The sequence below is a fragment of the Syngnathus typhle genome, linkage group LG13 (assembly GCF_033458585.1).
Source record: "Syngnathus typhle isolate RoL2023-S1 ecotype Sweden linkage group LG13, RoL_Styp_1.0, whole genome shotgun sequence".
Taxonomy (NCBI): domain Eukaryota; kingdom Metazoa; phylum Chordata; class Actinopteri; order Syngnathiformes; family Syngnathidae; genus Syngnathus; species Syngnathus typhle.
The window spans coordinates 4624076-4640958 of NC_083750.1; the positions used below are offsets into that span (position 1 = coordinate 4624076).

The 16883-nt window shown below is 38.2% G+C and overlaps 1 protein-coding gene across 1 annotated transcript; it reads left to right on the forward strand.

Annotated features, from left to right (window-relative positions):
* Positions 1-11558: 11558 nt before the first annotated feature.
* Positions 11559-16359, forward strand: LOC133165590 (ras-related protein Rab-11B). Its single transcript, XM_061295377.1, has 5 exons — positions 11559-11781; positions 14068-14263; positions 14692-14885; positions 15457-15537; positions 15742-16359. The coding sequence occupies exons 1-5, from the start codon at positions 11742-11744 to the stop codon at positions 15885-15887; spliced, it is 657 nt and encodes a 218-aa protein (XP_061151361.1). The 5' UTR covers positions 11559-11741; the 3' UTR covers positions 15888-16359.
* The last annotated feature ends 524 nt before the right edge of the window (positions 16360-16883 follow it).

The window sequence follows — 16883 nt, forward strand, 5'->3', positions numbered from 1 at the left end:
TTGTGGAATAGGTAGGCAAAAGATGAACAGTTGAAAGTTGGAATGGGTTGAATCGGTTGAAAAATGTAGAAATTAGAGTAGAAAAACGAAATTTTGGAGAATTTGGTTGAATTTCGAATTTGGAATTTTTGGTAAGTGGGAAGTTGTGGAATAGGTAGGCAAAAGATGTACAGTTGAAAGTTGGAACGAGTTGAGTCAGTTAAAAAATGTAGAAGTTAGAGCAAATGTTGAACCCCCATAGAGAATGAATGGGAAAATAAAAAAAAGCAATTGCGCCAAAATCTTTCTAAATTTGGAACAAAACCAAAAAAAACGGCCTCAGGAGGTTCACTTTTGGGGTAAAACTGTTGAAACGGGTTAAATCGGACAGAAAACGAAGACGTTAGCGCAAATGTAGCTATTTGGGGCACTTAGTGTTGAAATAAGGTCACTTCCGGCTTGATTCGGGTCATTTCCGGTCTTATTAGGGTCACTTCCGGTTTATTTGGGTCACTTCCGGTTTAAAAAAGGTCACTTCCGGTTTAGCTGAGGTCACTTCCGGTTTATTAGGGGTCATTTCCGGTCTAAAAAGGTCACTTCCGGTACATTTGGGGTCACTTCCGGTTTGATTTGGGGTCACTTCCGGTTTACCTGAGGTCACTTCCGGTCTTTTTGGGGTCACTTCCGGTCTATTTGGGGTCACTTCCGGTTTATTTGGGTCACTTCCGGTTTAAAACAGGTCACTTCCGGTTTAGCTGAGGTCACTTCCGGTTTATTTGGGGTCATTTCCGGGCTAAAAAGGTCACTTCCGGTTCATTTTGGGTCACTTCCGGTTTGATTTGGGGTCACTTCCGGTTTACCTGAGGTCACTTCCGGTCTTTTTGGGGTCACTTCCGGTCTATTTGGGGTCACTTCCGGTTTATTTGGGTCACTTCCGGTTTAATTTGGGTCACTTCCGGTTCGTCTGAGGTCACTTCCGGTTTATTCGGGGTCATTTCCGGTCTAGAAAGGTCACTTCCGGTACATTTGGGGTCACTTCCGGTTTGATTTGGGGTCACTTCCGGTTTACCTGAGGTCACTTCCGGTCTATTTGGGGTCACTTTCGGTTTGATTTGGGGCACTTCCGGTTCATTTTGGGTTCATTGGGGGCACTTGAGGGTCAATCCAAGATGGCCGCCACACTGGAATTGGGGGTCAAGGGTTGAATGTGTAAGCGTAGTGGAAGTGGGGGTGAATGGGAGTGAATGTGGGAAGCATAAGGTGAATGCATTTGGAATGGGTTGAATCGGTCGAAAAATGTAGAAATTAGAGTAGAAAAACAAAATTGTAGAGAATTTTGGTTGAATTTCAAATTTGAGAATTTGGAATTTTTGGTAAGTGGGAAGTTGTGGAATAGGTAGGCAAAAGATGAACAGTTGAAAGTTGGAACGGGTTGAATCGGTTGAAAAATGTAGAAATTAGAGTGGAATAACAGAATTTGAGAGAATTTTGGTTGAATTTCAAATTTGAAAATTTGGAATTTTTGGTAAGTGGGAAGTTGTGGAATAGGTAGGCAAAAGATGAACAGTTGAAAGTTGGAATGGGTTGAATCGGTTGAAAAATGTAGAAGTTAGAGGTGAAAAACGAAATTTTGTGAAATGTCGAATGTGCCATTAAGAATGGATGGGGAAAAATTTGTCGGAATTTTGGGAATTTTGCGGAATCGGAAAATTTTCGGAATGAGAAAAATACAAGCCACCCTTTCCTGAATATTTGGAATACGTGAAAAGTGGAATGGAGTGAATCGGATGAATTATGTGAAAGATGAAACGGGACAAAAAAGTGAGGAGAATAAAATAGAAGAATAATAATAACTAGAATTTTGCAATTTCTGGAGAAATTGCGTGTGAAGGCGAAATGTATGAATAACTTCTTCGGGGAATGCTGCCGAACGATGTTGAAACGTGTTGAATTACTTGAGAAATGTAGAATATTTGGAGAATTTGTGGCGAATTTCAAAATAAAAGATGTGAAGTTTTTGGTAAGTGGGAAGTTGTGGAATAGGTCGAAAAATGATGAACAGTTGAAAGTTGGAATGGGTTGAATCGGTTGAAAAATGTAGAAATGAGAAGGGAAAAAGGAATTGGGTGTGAATTTCAAAATAAAAGATGTGAAGGTTTTGGGAAGTTGTGGAATAGGTCGAAAAATGATGAACAGTTGAAAGTTGGAATGGGTTGAATCGGTTGAAAAATGTAGAAATGAGAAGGGAAAAGGGAATTGGGTGTGAATTTCAAAATAAAAGATGTGAAGTTTTTGAGGAGTGGGAAGTTGTGGAATAGGTAGAAAAATGATGAACAGTTGGAATGGGTTGAATCGGTTGAAAAATGTAGAAATGAGAAGGGAAAAGGGAATTGGGTGTGAATTTCAAAATAAAAGATGTGAAGTTTTTGGTAAGTGGGAAGTTGTGGAATAGGTAGAAAAATGATGAACAGTTGAAAGTTGGAATGGGTTGAATCGGTTGAAAAATGTAGAAATGAGAAGGGAAAAGGGAATTGAGTGTGAATTTCAAAATAAAAGATGTGAAGTTTTTGGTAAGTGGGAAGTTGTGGAATAGGTAGACAAATGATGAACTGTTGAAAGTTGGAATGGGTTGAATCGGTTGAAAAATGTAGAAATGAGAAGGGAAAAGGGAATTGGGTGTGAATTTCAAAATAAAAGATGTGAAGTTTTTGGTAAGTGGGAAGTTGTGGAATAGGTAGAAAAATGATGAACAGTTGAAAGTTGGAATGGGTTGAATCGGTTGAAAAATGTAGAAATGAGAAGGGAAAAAGGAATTGGGTGTGAATTTCAAAATAAAAGATGTGAAGGTTTTGGGAAGTTGTGGAATAGGTCGAAAAATGATGAACAGTTGAAAGTTGGAATGGGTTGAATCGGTTGAAAAATGTAGAAATGAGAAGGGAAAAGGGAATTGGGTGTGAATTTCAAAATAAAAGATGTGAAGTTTTTGGTAAGTGGGAAGTTGTGGAATAGGTAGAAAAATGATGAACAGTTGAAAGTTGGAATGGGTTGAATCGGTTGAAAAATGTAGAAATGAGAAGGGAAAAGGGAATTGGGTGTGAATTTCAAAATAAAAGATGTGAAGTTTTTGGTAAGTGGGAAGTTGTGGAATAGGTAGAAAAATGATGAACAGTTGAAAGTTGGAATGGGTTGAATCGGTTGAAAAATGTAGAAAGGAGAAGGGAAAAGGGAATTGAGTGTGAATTTCAAAATAAAAGATGTGAAGTTTTTGGGAAGTTGTGGAATAGGTAGAAAAATGATGAACAGTAGAAAGTTGGAATGGGTTGAATCGGTTGAAAAATGTAGAAATGAGAAGGGAAAAGGGAATTGGGTGTGAATTTCAAAATAAAAGATGTGAAGTTTTTGGTAAGTGGGAAGTTGTGGAATAGGTAGAAAAATGATGAACAGTTGAAAGTTGGAATGGGTTGAATCGGTTGAAAAATGTAGAAATGAGAAGGGAAAAAGGAATTGGGTGTGAATTTCAAAATAAAAGATGTGAAGTATTTGGGAAGTTGTGGAATAGGTAGAAAAATGATGAACAGTTCAAAGTTGGAATGGGTTGAATCGGTTGAAAAATGTAGAAATTAGAGTACAAAAACGGAATTTGAGAGAATTTTGGTTGAATTTCAAAATAAAAGATGTGAAGTTTTTGGTAAGTGGGAAGTTGTGGAATAGGTAGAAAAATGATGAACAGTTGAAAGTTGGAATGGGTTGAATCGGTTGAAAAATGTAGAAATTAGAGTAGAAAAACGGAATTTAAGAGAATTTTAGTTGAATTTCAAAATAAAAGATGTGAAGTTTTTGGTAAGTGGAACGTTGTGGAATAGGTAGGCAAAAGATGAACAGTTGAAAGTTGGAACGAGTTGAATCGGTTGAAAAATGTAGAAGTTAGAGGTGAAAAACGAAATTTTGTGAAAATTTGTGGGAATTTATAACGTGAAAACGTGAAATTTTCGAATTTGGGAATTTTGGGAATATCGAGAATCCTTCCGAATGTGATTAGAATGTGCTGAATGATGTGAATTTCAAATTGGAACGACGTAAATGTGAAATGTCGAATGTGCCATTAAGAATGAATGGGGAAAAATTTGTCGGAATTTGGGGAATTTTGCGGAATCGGAAAATATTCGGAATGAGAAAAATGGAAGCCACCCTTTCCTGAATATTTGGAATACGTGAAAAGTGGAATGGAGTGAATCGGATGAATTATGTGGACGATGAAACGGGACAAAAAAGTGAGGAGAATAAAATATAATAATAACTAGAATTTTGCAATTTCTGGAGAAATTGCGTGTGAAGGCGAAATGTATGAATAACTTCTTCGGGGAATGCTGCCGAACGATGTTGAAACGTGTTGAATTACTTGAGAAATGTAGAATATTTGGAGAATTTGTGGCGAATTTCAAAATAAAAGATGTGAAGTTTTTGGTAAGTGGGAAGTTGTGGAATAGGTCGAAAAATGATGAACAGTTGAAAGTTGGAATGGGTTGAATCGGTTGAAAAATGTAGAAATGAGAAGGGAAAAAGGAATTGGGTGTGAATTTCAAAATAAAAGATGTGAAGGTTTTGGGAAGTTGTGGAATAGGTCGAAAAATGATGAACAGTTGAAAGTTGGAATGGGTTGAATCGGTTGAAAAATGTAGAAATGAGAAGGGAAAAGGGAATTGGGTGTGAATTTCAAAATAAAAGATGTGAAGTTTTTGGTAAGTGGGAAGTTGTGGAATAGGTAGAAAAATGATGAACAGTTGAAAGTTGGAATGGGTTGAATCGGTTGAAAAATGTAGAAATGAGAAGGGAAAAGGGAATTGAGTGTGAATTTCAAAATAAAAGATGTGAAGTTTTTGGTAAGTGGGAAGTTGTGGAATAGGTAGACAAATGATGAACTGTTGAAAGTTGGAATGGGTTGAATCGGTTGAAAAATGTAGAAATGAGAAGGGAAAAGGGAATTGGGTGTGAATTTCAAAATAAAAGATGTGAAGTTTTTGGTAAGTGGGAAGTTGTGGAATAGGTAGAAAAATGATGAACAGTTGAAAGTTGGAATGGGTTGAATCGGTTGAAAAATGTAGAAATGAGAAGGGAAAAAGGAATTGGGTGTGAATTTCAAAATAAAAGATGTGAAGGTTTTGGGAAGTTGTGGAATAGGTCGAAAAATGATGAACAGTTGAAAGTTGGAATGGGTTGAATCGGTTGAAAAATGTAGAAATGAGAAGGGAAAAGGGAATTGGGTGTGAATTTCAAAATAAAAGATGTGAAGTTTTTGGTAAGTGGGAAGTTGTGGAATAGGTAGAAAAATGATGAACAGTTGAAAGTTGGAATGGGTTGAATCGGTTGAAAAATGTAGAAATGAGAAGGGAAAAGGGAATTGGGTGTGAATTTCAAAATAAAAGATGTGAAGTTTTTGGTAAGTGGGAAGTTGTGGAATAGGTAGAAAAATGATGAACAGTTGAAAGTTGGAATGGGTTGAATCGGTTGAAAAATGTAGAAAGGAGAAGGGAAAAGGGAATTGAGTGTGAATTTCAAAATAAAAGATGTGAAGTTTTTGGGAAGTTGTGGAATAGGTAGAAAAATGATGAACAGTAGAAAGTTGGAATGGGTTGAATCGGTTGAAAAATGTAGAAATGAGAAGGGAAAAGGGAATTGGGTGTGAATTTCAAAATAAAAGATGTGAAGTTTTTGGTAAGTGGGAAGTTGTGGAATAGGTAGAAAAATGATGAACAGTTGAAAGTTGGAATGGGTTGAATCGGTTGAAAAATGTAGAAATGAGAAGGGAAAAAGGAATTGGGTGTGAATTTCAAAATAAAAGATGTGAAGTATTTGGGAAGTTGTGGAATAGGTAGAAAAATGATGAACAGTTCAAAGTTGGAATGGGTTGAATCGGTTGAAAAATGTAGAAATTAGAGTACAAAAACGGAATTTGAGAGAATTTTGGTTGAATTTCAAAATAAAAGATGTGAAGTTTTTGGTAAGTGGGAAGTTGTGGAATAGGTAGAAAAATGATGAACAGTTGAAAGTTGGAATGGGTTGAATCGGTTGAAAAATGTAGAAATTAGAGTAGAAAAACGGAATTTAAGAGAATTTTAGTTGAATTTCAAAATAAAAGATGTGAAGTTTTTGGTAAGTGGAACGTTGTGGAATAGGTAGGCAAAAGATGAACAGTTGAAAGTTGGAACGAGTTGAATCGGTTGAAAAATGTAGAAGTTAGAGGTGAAAAACGAAATTTTGTGAAAATTTGTCGGAATTTATAACGTGAAAACGTGAAATTTTCGAATTTGGGAATTTTGGGAATATCGAGAATCCTTCCGAATGTGATTAGAATGTGCTGAATGATGTGAATTTCAAATTGGAACGACGTAAATGTGAAATGTCGAATGTGCCATTAAGAATGAATGGGGAAAAATTTGTCGGAATTTGGGGAATTTTGCGGAATCGGAAAATATTCGGAATGAGAAAAATGGAAGCCACCCTTTCCTGAATATTTGGAATACGTGAAAAGTGGAATGGAGTGAATCGGATGAATTATGTGGACGATGAAACGGGACAAAAAAGTGAGGAGAATAAAATATAATAATAATAATAAAGTGAAAAAAGTAGAATAACATATGTGTGAAGGCCTTCGCCTTCACACAACTAGAATTGCAATTTCGGAAGAAATTGCGTGTGAAGGCGAAGGCAGATGTTGATTTACAAACGTTAAGCATTAAAAATGATGAGCGGGAAGAATAGAAAGGGAAAATAAATTATTGTGAAATAAATGGGAAAATGTTACAAATACATGTTACAAAAAGGTACAAATGATAAGCGTTAAAAATGAAATGTTACAAATGTTACAAAAAAGGTACAAATGATAAGCGTTGAAAATGATAAGGGGAAGGATAAAGAGTAAAATAAATAATGACGCCCAATGTGGGAATCGAACTGACGCGGGTTTTGATACCACTCGGGAAAGATGCTCGTGTACTGGAATCACTTGTGTTTCCCACGAGCTAATTGTGTCCCTGTCTACATACTGGTTGAATTTGGTTAATGTAATGAATGTGTTTGTTGAATGCGAATACGTAATCAAAGTGGTGGAAATTGCTTAATGTAATGAATGTTGAATGCGAATGTTAGTTACAAATGATAAGCGTTGAAAATGATAAGCGGGAAGAATAAAGAGTAAAATAATTAATGACGCCCAATGTGGGAATCGAACCCACTACAGGAAACTGGCTCGGGTTGACATTGCCATTAAGAATGAATGGGGAAATAAAAGGCACAAATTTGCTAATTACTTAAAAACGGTAAATGTTATGAACGCGAAAAATACTGGCAAGCGTGCCATGAATTTTTGGAACGTGTGAAAGTTTGAACGAGGTGAATCGGTTGAAGCATGTGGGAGTAGTTAGATGTCAAAAAAGTGGGAGGAATAAGTTGTTTAATAATAAAGTACAATATCAATGTGTGAAGGCCTTCGCCTTCACACAACTAGAATTTTGCAATTTCTGGAGAAATTGCGTGTGAAGGCGAAATGTATGAATAACTTCTTCGGGGAATGCCGCCGAATGATGTTGAAACGTGTTGAATTACTTGAGAAATGTAGAATATTTGGTGAATTTGTGGTGAATTTCAAAATTGAAAGTTTGGAATATTTGGTAAGTGGGAAGTTGTGGAATAGGTAGGCAAAAGATGAACAGTTGAAAGGTGGAATGGGTTGAATCGGTTGAAAAATGTAGAATATAGAGTAGAAAAACGAAATTTTGGATAATATGGTTGAATTTCGAATTTGGAATTTTTGGTAAGTGGGAAGTTGTGGAATAGGTAGGCAAAAGATGTACAGTTGAAAGTTGGAACGGGTTGAATCAGTTAAAAAATGTAGAAGAACTAAACAAAGAAAAACGGCCTCAGGAGGTTCACTTTTGGGGTAAAAATGTTGAAACGGGTTAAATCGGACAAAAAACGAAAAAGTTAGCGCAAATGTAGCTATTTGGGCCATTTAGTGTTGAAATAAGGTCACTTCCGGTTTGATTCGGGTCACTTCCGGTCTAGTTTGGGTCACTTCCGGTTTATTTGGGTCACTTCCGGTTTAAAACAGGTCACTTCCGGTTTAGCTGAGGTCACTTCCGGTTTATTTGGGGTCATTTCCGGTCTAAAAAGGTCACTTCCGGTTCATTTGGGGTCACTTCCGGTTTGATTTGGGGTCACTTCCGGTTTACCTGAGGTCACTTCCGGTCTATTTGGGGTCACTTCCGGTCTATTTGGGGTCACTTCCGGTTTATTTGGGTCACTTCCGGTTTAATTTGGGTCACTTCCGGTTCGTCTGAGGTCACTTCCGGTTTATTAGGGGTCATTTCCGGTCTAAAAAGGTCACTTCTGGTACATTTGGGGTCACTTCCGGTTTGATTTGGGGTCACTTCCGGTTTACCTGAGGCCACTTCCGGTCTATTTGGGGTCACTTTCGGTTTGATTTGGGCCACTTCCGGTTCATTCTGGGTTCATTGGTGGCACTTCAGGGTCATCCAAGATGGCCGCCACACTGGAATTGGGGGTCAAGGGTTGAATTGTGTAAGCATAGTGGAAGTGGGGGTGAATGGGAGTGAATGTGGGAAGAATAAGGTGAATTAAGTGAATAAATTTGGAATGGGTTGAATCGGTTGAAAAATGTAGAAATGAGAAGGGAAAAAGGAATTGGGTGTGAATTTCAAAATAAAAGATGTGAAGTTTTTGGTAAGTGGGAAGTTGTGGAATAGGTAGAAAAATGATGAACAGTTGAAAGTTGGAATGGGTTGAATCGGTTGAAAAATGTAGAAATGAGAAGGGAAAAAGGAATTGGGTGGGAATTTCAAAATAAAAGATGTGAAGTTTTTGGGACGTGGGAAGTTGTGGAATAGGTAGAAAAATGATGAACAGTTGAAAGTTGGAATGGGTTGAATCGGTTGAAAAATGTAGAAATGACAAGGAGAAAAGGAAATATTGGAGAATTGGGTGTGAATTTCAAAATAAAAGATGTGAAGTTTTTGGTAAGTGGGAAGTTGTGGAATAGGTAGAAAAATGATGAACAGTTGAAAGTTGGAATGGGTTGAATCGGTTGAAAAATGTAGAAATGAGAAGGGAAAAGGAATTGGGTGTGAATTTCAAAATAAAAGATGTGAAGCTTTTGGTAAGTGGGAAGTTGTGGAATCAGTAGAAAAATAATGAACAGTTGAAAGTTGGAATGGGTTGAATCGGTTGAAAAATGTAGAAATTAGAGTAGAAAAACGAAATTTTAGAGAATTTTGGTTGAATTTCAAAATAAAAGATGTGAAGTTTTTGGTAAGTGGGACGTTGTGGAATAGGTAGGCAAAAGATGAACAGTTGAAAGTTGGAACGAGTTGAATCGGTTGAAAAATGTAGAAGTTAGAGGTTAAAAACGAAATTCTGTGAAAATTTGTCGGAATTTTTAACGTGAAAACGAGAAATTTTCGAATTTGGGAATTTTGGGAATGTCGAGAATCCTTCCGAATGTGATTAGAATGTGCTGAATGATGTGAATTTCAAATTGGAACGACGTAAATGTGAAATGTCGAATGTGCCATTAAGAATGAATGGGGAAAAATTTGTCGGAATTTTGGGAATTTTGCGGAATCGGAAAATTTTCGGAACGAGAAAAATATAAGCGCTCATGTCGTGAATATTTGGAATACGTGAAAAGTGGAATGGAGTGAATCGGATGAATTATGTGGAAGATGAAACGTGTCAAAAAAGTGTGGAGAATAAAAGAGAATAATAATAATAATAACTAGAATTGCAATTTCGGAAGAAATTGCGTGTGAAGGCGAAGGCAGATGTTAAGTTACAAACGTTAAGCGTTAAAAATGATGAGCGGGAAGAATACAAAGGGAAAATAGATAATTGTGAAATAAATGGGAAAATGTTACAAATACATGTTACAAAAAGGTACAAATGATAAGCGTTAAAAATGAAACGTTACAAATGTTACAAAAAAGGTACAAATGATAAGGGGGAAGAATAAAGAGTAAAATACTTTATGACGCCCAAAGTGGGAATCGAACCCACTACAGGAAACTGGCGCAGGTTGACATTGCCATTGTGTTTCCAACTGAGCTAATCAGGTTCCTACCTCAGTAACTGTTGAATTTGGTTAATGTAATGAATGTGTTTGTTGAATGCGAATGCGTAATCAAAGTGGTGGAAATTGCTTAATGTAATGAATGTTGAATGCGAATGACAAAAGTTACAAATGATAACCGTTGAAAATGATAACCGGGAAGGATAAAGAGTAAAATAAATAATGACGCCCAATGTGGGAATCGAACTGACGCGGGTTTTGATACCACTCGGGAAAGATGCTCGTGTACTGGAATCACTTGTGTTTCCCACGAGCTAATTGAGTCCCTTTCTTTTATTGGTTGAATTTGGTTAATGTAATGAATGTGTTTGTTGAATGCGAATACGTAATCAAAGTGGTGGAAATTGCTTAATGTAATGAATGTTGAATGCGAATGTTAGTTACAAATGATAAGCGTTGAAAATGATAAGCGGGAAGAATAAAGAGTAGAATAATTAATGACGCCCAATGTGGGAATCGAACCCACTACAGGAAACTGGCTCGGGTTGACATTGCCATTAAGAATGAATGGGGAAATAAAAGGCACAAATTTGCTAATTACTTAAAAACGGTAAATGTTATGAACGCGAAAAATACTGGCAAGCGTGCCATGAATTTTTGGAACGTGTGAAAGTTTGAACGAGGTGAATGGGTTGAAGCATGTGGGAGTAGTTAGATGTCAAAAAAGTGGGAGGAATAAGTTGTTTAATAATAAAGTACAATATCAATGTGTGAAGGCCTTCGCCTTCACACAATAATAATAATAGAGAATGGTGTAGAATAACATATGTGTGAAGGCCTTCGCCTTCACACAATAATAGAGAATGGTGTAGAATAACATATGTGTGAAGGCCTTCGCCTTCACACAATAATAATAATAATAATAATAATAATAATAATAATAATAATAATAATAATAATAATAATAATAATAATAATAATAATAATAATAATAATAATAATAATAATAATAATAATAATGATGATAATAATAATAATAATAATAATATCCCCAGTTATTATTAAAATTATCACTATCCTGTTATTGTTAAAATCAAAATTATATTTGATTTTTCCAGACACACGATAAAACAAACAAAAAGAAAAAAATCAAAACAAAAAGAGGCATTGACAATGTTTTTTTTTTTAGCTAAGTCTCTCGACTAGGACATTATTTTAAAACAGCAACATTGTGTTTTAGTATAACGAGACTTGTATGACTACATTATGCATTTTGTTGATGAAATGTCAAGTATCATAATGTAAACAATAACACTAATCATTGTCCCAAAGAAAATAACAATGAACAATATCCAGTAAAGAGACTTAACCTAATCATAGTTGTACGCTCGGTCCTGCATTGTCTGCGGTCTGCAGACAGATTCTGATGGTCTGAAGCAGCATCGGCGCTTTAACGAGAGGCGCGCCTCCTAGAGGAAAATATTCAAAGTGCAGGGACTCCTCCCTCTGCAGACTCGGGAGCTGCTGTGCCTCCCTGCAGCCCTGACAGCAAGCATTGGCGCATTTTTGTCCCACCACTAACCTTTGCCATATTTTTTTAGCTTCTTTTTAACCCATCTTTCCCTCCCATACTACACATATCATCCTCCGGGGGACAAGCGTCGTAGCGGCCTCGTCTAGAATGGGGAACCGAGACGATGAATACGATTTCTTGTTCAAAGGTAAAGGAAAGGGGGGGGGGGGGGGGGGAATGATCGCGTTTCTCTTTTACATCAGCTCATACAGAATCGCCTTGAAAAGCGTTTTAGACTGTTGTTGCGTCGTTAATACCGAAGTGTCTGGGCCTGTGTTTATGCAAGGACAGAATGATGATCTTAAAAACGCTGTCGTTACGTCCCAACGCCTGCAGCTATGCTTATAGGTAGGGTGCAGGACCCCATCTGTAAGTAGGCCTATTGAACTATTGTGTTATTCCCATAAAGAGTGTTACACAAAAAACATTGACCAGACTCGACTCAAACCTCCACGGGGTCCTAAGCAAAATTTGATTTTAGGCGCATCTATTTCTGCCCACTATTAAACAAAAGTAGTCTACTTGAGTGTACTGGGCTTGATTTACAGTCAAAAATGGGAAACGGAATTTCCTCTATCCCAAAAAAAGTGCAAGAACAATAACTAACCAAAGCGGCAAAGTAAATACAATCAAATACCGTAGATCAGGTAGCCAACAAGTGTCACATGAGTAAACGTGGGACAGTTCCAAAAATAGCTCACCGGAGATGGGACACTGTGATTTCCTAGGAATAGTCATGTGAAAATGTAACTTGTTGAGAAGTGTTGCATATCAATAGTTACCCGTTTTCTACCCGGTTAGAATATTGATAACTATTGCGAGAAATCATTAACATGATCAAGAGAATATTTACGTTTATTTTCGAAGTGTGTATCAAAGTGATTGCCTTTGCTCATTCATTGCCAAATTGTTGCTCAATGCTTAAAGAAATATTGGTGACCCCTGACTAAGGTATGTAAACATAACTAAAAATGTACGAAAACAGAGTATAAATATCGTCCTTCGTATGTTTGTGATTCATTCTTTTGTACTCACACTAAATCTTTGTCCAATATAAATTTCTTAGGGTTTTCGCTATTTGTTACATCTTAAGCCGTAACCTCTGTTGACCGTTAATTGCTCCCCCTAGTGTTCACGGGGCCTTAGCGAGTTCGCTTATGCCTTAATTGTGTTGGCATCCTGTTCTAGCCAATACAGTGTATACCGTGTTAGTGACACAAATAGCTTCATGATTTAATGCATTCTGCATGCTGATGGATCCGCTGGTTATCTTAACCGAGCTCAGCTGGATCCAAAATGCCTCTTTGATGGTCATATCAGCTCCTGTGGCACATTAACATCCTGGCGAGTGCAGGAGCCAAAAGGCTATTTAGATGTAACAAAGTCTCCTCTGTGGCATGAATAGTGCATCTGCCGGAGGCGAGGCAAGCCTCCCCTCTCGCCCTCTCCCTGTCTGGCCGAGCCATCGTCCCAAGCCTCCGTAGAAACAGGAAGGGTAAGGCGGCCCGAAAATGTCGATTCAGGTTTTGGTAGGGCCTGTTATCAGTTTCCTGCAGCCCAGACCAGAATGGTGTCTGCAGGGACAAAGTTCGGCTCTATTTCCTTTGCGGAGGGGAGAAAACACATTGGCTCCACCTCTGCTGCTTTGTTGTACATAGGAACCCCCCTTCCCCGACCCCGCAGGCCCCTGACTCAGCTTCCAGCTCTGATCCTCACAGGACTTTGTTAAGACAAGACTCTTAAGGCTTGACTGTGAATATGAGGGCCATGCGGGAACCATCACAAGATAGACAAAATTCCACTTCGTGCATTGTCAACTAGGGGTGTAACGATTCATCGATACATCGATATAATGCTCTACGATTTGTTGACATCGATGCTAAACGTAAACATCGATCTATATCGCCCGTTTTTTACCTCGGACATTAGACGCAACTTTATTTTGAAATCCAGTTCATTGTTGCTTGCTTCCTCTTTCCGGGAGCAGTGCGCGGCGTGTTGTGTTGTGAGCAGAGCAGGCACGTGAAAGGGGAGCCGACAACTACGCGGCTCCTGGGCTGGTGCTATGGCTAGTGTCCAAGAAGACGGGAAAATTCGCTCCCCTTTGGGCTTCAAGTCATTCGTTTGGAAGCACTTTCCTAAATAAAGAGTTTGCAGTACCTTGTTGATTTTGCGTATGAATTGTTATAAATCAGGATATTGTTCTATATCGATCGTAGAGCATTATATCGTGATGTATCGTGAATGAATCACAGCAGGCTTTAAGATATCGGCAAATATCGTATCGTGCAACTGTGTATCGATATCGTATCGTGACAAAACCCGCGATTTACACCCCAATTCTCAACACATCTATCACATTGGGAGACCAGCTGATCAATTCCATGATTTTTAGATTTTCACATACTAATGTTTGGTATTTTCTTTTCTACAGTTGTGTTAATTGGGGACTCAGGTGTCGGTAAGAGTAACCTGCTCTCTCGATTCACACGAAATGAGTTCAACCTGGAGAGCAAAAGCACCATCGGTGTGGAGTTTGCAACACGCAGCATTCAGGTGGATGGCAAGACGATAAAAGCTCAGATATGGGACACGGCGGGACAAGAGCGCTACAGAGCCATCACCTCAGCGTGAGTCCTTTTACAGTCTGGCAGATCTTTGTCATGAGCGGTCATATTTAGAGCCGTTAAAACTAACCATTTAATTAGCAACAAAACGATTATCAAATTAATTGCCTCATTTTAATAATCAAGTTGTTTTTTTTACTAAAGATGACCAGATTGATTTATTTTTGAGTTTAATCAAGACATTTGCAAACATCTGCACTTTTATAAATTACATTTTATTAATTGAATTGTATTCAGATAAAATTATATTAATTTTTTTTAGAATAATCGATTCTAAAAATATTCAATAATGACAGCCCTACCTGTATTGAGTAGGAAAATATACTGTTAAGACAAACTAGAAAACTCTAGTTTTGTCATGCATTAAAAAAAAAAAAAAAAGAAAATACTTCCATGTACTCACCTTTGTCGTTGTCCTTGACATGACCCAGATACTACAGAGGGGCCGTGGGGGCGCTCCTAGTGTACGACATAGCCAAGCACCTGACTTACGAAAATGTGGAGCGCTGGCTGAAGGAGCTGAGGGACCACGCCGACAACAACATCGTCATCATGCTGGTGGGCAACAAAAGCGACTTACGCCACCTCAGGGCCGTGCCAACGGATGAGGCCCGTGCCTTTGCAGGTACACAAACTCAACCTAATATTATCAGTACTTGATTCACCCTCTATTGGAAACTGGAGCGCTTAATCTGTGTCAAGATGTAACACGATAACACACGTCTTTGTGTGAGTCTGCGAGAGATCAGCACCTCGCTTAGACAGCACATTTAAGCCGCTCGGCATTGTCGATTTCAGCAAGTATCCATTTTAGCTGTGTGGACAAGAAATGGAGCTGTGGATTTGGCAGCAAACTGTGAAATAGAAGTCATTCACAAATAGCGGCATAGAAGCCACATTTTGGAAATTTAGGAGATAACAGTTGTCCTGGACAGGGCTATTTATTTTAACCTTCATCGAGCTATGGCAAATATACATTATAAACACACAAAAACGTCACAAAAAGTATAGATAGCCATATTTACTGATGGTGATCTCAGCTCAATTTATTCACTTCTGCCATCTAGTGCAAGAGCATTAAATTGCTCTGCCTATCAGATGTCGCTGACACACACACACACACACCTGGGGATGAATGATAATGAACTGTTAGTTTTGCAAAAACTTAACTATTACTGTACATTGTGTTTTCTCAGAGAAAAACAACTTGTCATTCATAGAAACTTCAGCCTTGGACTCAACAAATGTTGAAGAGGCCTTCAAGAATATCCTTACAGGTATGACTGTACATTCCAACGGTCACGACAAACTTTTCCAAAAATTGTCACTTTCATGCTGTGGACAAAATAGTTACATTTGTTTAGGCGGGTAATTGGTCATTTTGTATTAACTGCATGTTAGTGAGTCTTCTTTCCTAAATCTGAGTATTTTGTGTCAATTTCAAGTGGACACTTTACAGCCCATTCTCATTTTTTGCACAGAAATCTACCGGATCGTATCGCAGAAGCAAATCGCCGAGCGGTCGGCCCATGACGAGTCGCCAGGGAATAACGTGGTCGACATCAGCGTGCCCCCGACCACGGACGGTCAGAGGGGGAGCAAGATTCAGTGCTGTCAGAATCTGTAACCCTGGAAAATATATACTGCTCACTTTAAGGGTGGATTATAAATTGGGATCCAGTGCTGGCATGCTACCGCCTGCCTGGGCTGCGATGTAATCTGAAATTGCTATTTTTTAGATCCAGGGAACCGGTTCATGGTCCCACAGAAGGAATTGATTTTAAGGTGTAATTTGACCCAGTTTCAGCCTGCTACAGTACATTCTAATGCAAAAAAATGGACTGCTGGTACCACACAAGCTGTGACTTAACCATGATTGTACAGTAGTCAGGGAAGGTAGATGTTCGATTGGTAGCAGCACTCCATTTTTGCATTCCTCTTCTCTTGGTCCAGTCATCTCAAAAAGTGATAGTGATGCTGCTGATGCTTACTTACTTCCTGTAAAATATATTGTTTTTATGTTTATCATTTTGATAGCGTGTTTGCTCACATACATTATATTAATGCCATGAAAATAAATTTTACAATATTACGTGGTTGAGGAGGCTGGGGTTTCGTTTTCTCATTCAACTAGTGATGATGGAGACGTTGGCGAAAATTAGTACTGCAATGAAAGTGATTAAAAGTGCACTGCATTCCCGAACACTAGGTGGCGACAACACTGATAAGAACAAAAGAGCATTGGAGGTAAGAACTCAGTTCACAATTGACAGTTTTTTTGGAGTCCCTCAAGTTTTATTGAACAGTAACTTTCCTGGGATGCAGCAGAGAGAGCAGGGTGACACAAAATACTAAATTTTAGTACTGCTGCTGGAAAACTTGACAATTACCGTGGCGTCCTTACAGACTACCTGCAAGCATCGATACATTAGTTTGTGTTTCTTCTATTTAGAACGGGATCGTCTTTAAAAAAACGGGACATTTCTACTAGTCAATAGCTCAATTGGTGTCGCTTTACAAGTCAGCATTTTTCAACAATCGTTTCAAGTGCACAAAGTATGCGCACTTGCTGCACAGATGGTCACTGAGTGCATTTAGCATTTAATGTTATGATTGACTAGTA

Excerpts from the sequence above, each read along its gene's own strand:
- LOC133165590 (XM_061295377.1), top strand. The coding sequence starts at position 11,742 with ATGGGGAACCGAGACGATGAATACGATTTCTTGTTCAAAG. Across the intron at positions 14,264-14,691 it reads TACAGAGCCATCACCTCAGC|ATACTACAGAGGGGCCGTGG; the intron begins GTGAGTCCTTTT and ends GACATGACCCAG. Across the intron at positions 15,538-15,741 it reads CTTCAAGAATATCCTTACAG|AAATCTACCGGATCGTATCG; the intron begins GTATGACTGTAC and ends TTTTTTGCACAG.